The 4,538-nt window shown below is 33.9% G+C and overlaps 1 protein-coding gene across 1 annotated transcript in view; it reads left to right on the forward strand.

The window, feature by feature from the left end:
• Positions 1–4,538, forward strand: part of SNX2 (sorting nexin 2) — a 53,451-nt gene that overhangs the window by 24,948 nt on the left and 23,965 nt on the right. Inside the window, exons 3-5 of the mRNA XM_007465361.1 lie at positions 1,710–1,873; positions 3,223–3,289; positions 3,620–3,663. Coding sequence (XP_007465423.1) covers positions 1,710–1,873; positions 3,223–3,289; positions 3,620–3,663 — 275 coding nt within the window. The remainder of the gene's footprint in view (positions 1–1,709; positions 1,874–3,222; positions 3,290–3,619; positions 3,664–4,538) is intronic.

Genomic DNA, 4,538 nt, shown 5'->3' on the forward strand with positions numbered 1-4,538 from the left:
AACCTAAATCTCTATCCATTTTATTTTCTTTTTTAAAAAATTTTTTACTTATTTTTTTATTGAGGTATAGTTGATGTACAATATTGTGTAAGTTTCAGGTTACAACATAGTGATTCACAATTTTTAAAGTTTATACTCCATTTATAGTTATAAAATATTGGCTGTATTCCTTGTGCTGTACAATATACCCTTGTAGCTTATTTATTTTATGCATAGTAGTTTGTACCTCCTAATCCAAGCAGTAAGATACCACTTCAGGTAAATAACATGTTACTAGTGATATACTTTTTGAGGTATTAAAATGACTCACTGACTATCATTACTACCTTCCCAAACCTCAAGGAATGTAGGAAACTCAGGTTAGAAACGGCTGATCTGATCCTGTTTCCTTTATACTCCTGCCTGCCTTTTCCTGGTAGCATTCTATAAACCAACAGATTATCATTTTGGCCACTGATTGTAATTTTCACTTTTCTGGCTTTGGTTTTAGCTTATGCTGTTATGGTTGACTCCTGAACAGTATGAGTTTGAACTGCTCGGGTCCACTAATGTGCATTCTTTTAAATTAGCAGATACTCCAGTACAACTTGATCTGAGGTTGATTGAATCCAAGGATATGGAACCTCTAATACAGAGGAGCCACATATATGGAGGGCCCAACTATATGTTATACTCAGATTTTTGACTGTGTGGAGGGTCGGCAGCCCTAACTCCCGCGTTGTTCAAGGGTCAACTGTATTTCATTTTCGTGGAATGCTTCCCTCATTTTTTCTCTAAACTCATTCAGATCTTCTCAATTCAGTTTCATAAGATATTCCTCATTTTCCCCAGCCTAAATTATTCTGTCCCACTTAACTCAAATTATAGCGTTTATTCTTTAGTTCATACAGCAATTAAATGTCTTGTAATTTTCTTTTTCTCTTGGCTGTTATTTTTCTTTTATTATTATTTAACATTCCACATGCTTATGTCTTGTTTTCCCAACTAGATTATAAACTCCCTGAGGGCAGGTATGATATTTTACATTTCTTTATGGTTCTGCATTGCATTTAGCACATGTTACATAGCTTGTAGACATTCACTTTATCGATTTGATTTGTTTTTAAATATATTTAATTTTAGATTTTTCAAATGAACGAACACTTTAAATGAAAACCTAAGCACCTGTTTGTTTTGCGTCGTATTTGTGTATTCAGCTAATATCCAGTAATCTTTAGTGGTTAATTGCTTTAGATTACTAACATTGTGGACTTTCCATAACAAAGTTTTAATCCCAGTTGGGATAGTTCTGGGCAGTTTTCTGCCATGAAATTTGTGTTCATATGTATGAAAGAATAGTAATGTTAGCCTGAATACAAGATTTTGGAAGGTAAGTTACCACAAGTATTAGATATATTACAGATCCAAACACAAATGAATGTGGAATTATCCACGTCATTGCTTTCCTACTGGCTTTATCCCTACCACTAGTATAGACAATTATGCTGACTTACTGGAATTCTTCCTAAAATCAGCAAAGTCACATTGGTTTTAAAGTTTTGATAAACAATTGAGGAAGGATTCATAAATTATTTATAACAGTTATTTTAAAATAATATTTTGATATTGTGGATCATATAAAAATATTTTTCATAATTTATTGACTGCTCTGTAGACTATTGGGAGTTTGTTACCAGTGTCCTCAACTAACTGGTTTAATTTTTATCTAGAAGCTACAGAAGAAGTTTCTCTGGACAGTCCAGAAAGGGAACCTATACTCTCCTCAGAACCTTCTCCTGCAGTCACACCTGTGACCCCCACGACACTCATTGCTCCCAGAATTGAATCAAAGAGTATGTCTGCTCCTGTGATCTTTGACAGATCCAGGGAGGAGGTATGGAAAAATGTTTATATTCTAAGTTAATATGTAAATAAGACATTTTTTGTCCCCCACCCAACATTTCTTTACTGTTAGTCATTTGTAATCAAAGCCTTTTAGAAATGTTTGGAAAAGAACACTGAACTAAAGAGGTCAGGTGATTTGGCTTCTAATTTTATCCCACCGCTTTTTCATCCAGTAACTTGGGCACATCACTTTCCTTCTCAAGTCAAGCAGTTTGTCATTTGTGATCTCATGATGGTAATGTGTGCCTCTCAGTGTTCCTCTCTTGGTCAAATAAGGTAATGTCTGAAAGTGCTTTGAAAACTTAATCACAATAAAATGGTATCTTGAGTAATTTTATTTGATAAAAGTATGTAATAAATGTTAATGGTTATGTCGGCAGAGTAAGATGTGTTGTGAGTGGAGAGGAAGCATGAGGACCTTCTAAGGTGTAATGATGGTGTTGTTTCTTAATCTACATTCTGGTTACTTTGTAAAAATTATTGAGCTCTTTACCTAGGATTTATATACTTTATGTGTGTTACAGTTCAAATAAGTCTTACTTTTAAAAAATGTGTACAGGAGGGCAACTTTGAAAAAAATTATCATTAGAAAAACATCCCTTTATTTTTGGTAGCTTTAGACTATTAATATTGCTTTTAAAATTTGAAACATTTAAGTTTCTGTGTTTTCTTCTTGAAAGTAACAAAACTTTCCCTCAGAACTGCTATTAATGAGGATTGCTTATTTACAGTGGATAAAAAGTGCTTCTCTGTAGTCCCGTAGGTTTATCATTTTTCCTACTTCTTTCTTCAGTGAGCTTTATAGTGCTTTCATTGGCTTCAAGAACATGTGTTTACTAGGTAATTGGTGAAATCATGATGCTCAAGTTGCTTATAATTCCTGCAAGTATGTAGGATTCTACTGGCAAAAGTAATGGCTACCTCCTGGTTTTTAAAGAGGAGAGATACAACCTTGAAAAATACTAATATTAAAAAAAATCAAGGAATTAATTATTTTCATAATCTGAATCTGAAGATTGAGTATATAGAACAAAAACATTCCACAATATTCCTACAGAAGACTACAACGTTTTTTCTATATCTGAGGAGTTGGAGGAAAACAAGATTTTCTGTTCCTTCTCCCAGTGATCCTTTTCCTGTTGTCTTTGTGTGTGTGTATCTTTTACATAGTCAGGAAATGTGAAAGCTTTTATTGTTTTTCATAAATGGAGTGCTGAGTGACTTTTCAAATTGATGTGACAGTGACCCTAATAAAAGATAGATGGTAAAAATTATAGTTATTAGTATTATGACAATAATATAAACTGGAATCTTTAATAACAAAAAAATTTTTTCTAGATTGAAGAAGAAGCAAATGGAGATGTTTTTGATATAGAAATTGGTGTATCAGATCCAGAGAAAGTTGGTAAGTTAATATTTATTATATTTTGTACTTGCTTCTTTTTGATAATTAGCTTGGTTGTTAATGTGCTAGTTTTCTTAACTAAATGCATTGTTACAATATTAAAATGGTGCTTTTATTTTTAAACTCGTGGCAGCTTGTTTTGTTTTTTTCCCAGCTTTATTGAGGTATAATTGACAAATAAAAATTGTGTGTATTTAGGATGTACAGTGTGATGATTTAATATATGTTATAAAATGATTACTACAATCAAGTTAATGTATTACCTCATATAGTTACCTTGTGTGTGTGCATGTGGTTAAGCTTATTTTTCAAGTTTGACTTTTCTTGTAGGTGATGGCATGAATGCTTACATGGCTTATAGAGTAACAACAAAAGTAAGTCTTTTGCTCCTTTAAAAAAATATTGAGCCCTCACCATGTGTAGTATGAGGATACTACAGTGATTAAGGTTTAAGTGATCACTGTCTTTACAAAGGTTATCATCCAGTAAAAGTTGCATATAAATAGCTACAATGAGTTCTGAGTGGTTTGGTAGGTAAAGTATTCCGGGAGAGTATGCGGGAAGGGAATCTAATCTAGGCAAAGGTAGGAGAAGTGATTTGGGTGGGAGAGGGACAAAGGGATTTGCTTGTGTAAAAGCCAGAAATCAAGAAAGCATTGTTCTTTCTAGGATCTGCAGGGAGTGATGCCAGATTAAATTGTTTGGCAGTAAGCCTTCCTATACTATGAACAGCCACATTAAGAATTTAGCCTTCATCCTTAGTATATATAATGGAGAGCCATTGAAGAGGTTCAAACAAGAATGTGGTACAATTGATCTTTGTTCTAGAAAGCTCTCTCTGACTCAGTATGGATTGGGAGGATCAAAGTAAAGGTCAGGATTTCAGTTAAGAGGCAGTTGCAATCCTTAAAGGGATTGTAGGCCTTCAAATCTTAAAGAGAGAGGATCTGAAACAGTCCTAGCTGTGAGAAGTGATTCTTAATACTAAGGAATTAGTTCTAGGGATGAGTGAAATAAATGGCTTCTTGTGATGTATAGGAGGTAGAATCAGTAGGGCTTGGATGTAAGGAGTGAGGAAGCTGGGATGCCTAAGTGTGTGTGTTTTTTTAAAATCTTTATTGGAGTATAATTGCTTTACAATGTTGTGTTATTTTCTGTTGTACAACAAAGTGAATCAGCTGTAAGTATACATATATCCCCATATTCCCTCCCTCTTGAGCCTCCCTCCCATGCCTGAGTTCCCCCCCCC

Source organism: Lipotes vexillifer, unplaced genomic scaffold, assembly GCF_000442215.2.
Source record: "Lipotes vexillifer unplaced genomic scaffold, Lipotes_vexillifer_v1.1 scaffold767, whole genome shotgun sequence".
NCBI lineage: Eukaryota > Metazoa > Chordata > Mammalia > Artiodactyla > Lipotidae > Lipotes > Lipotes vexillifer.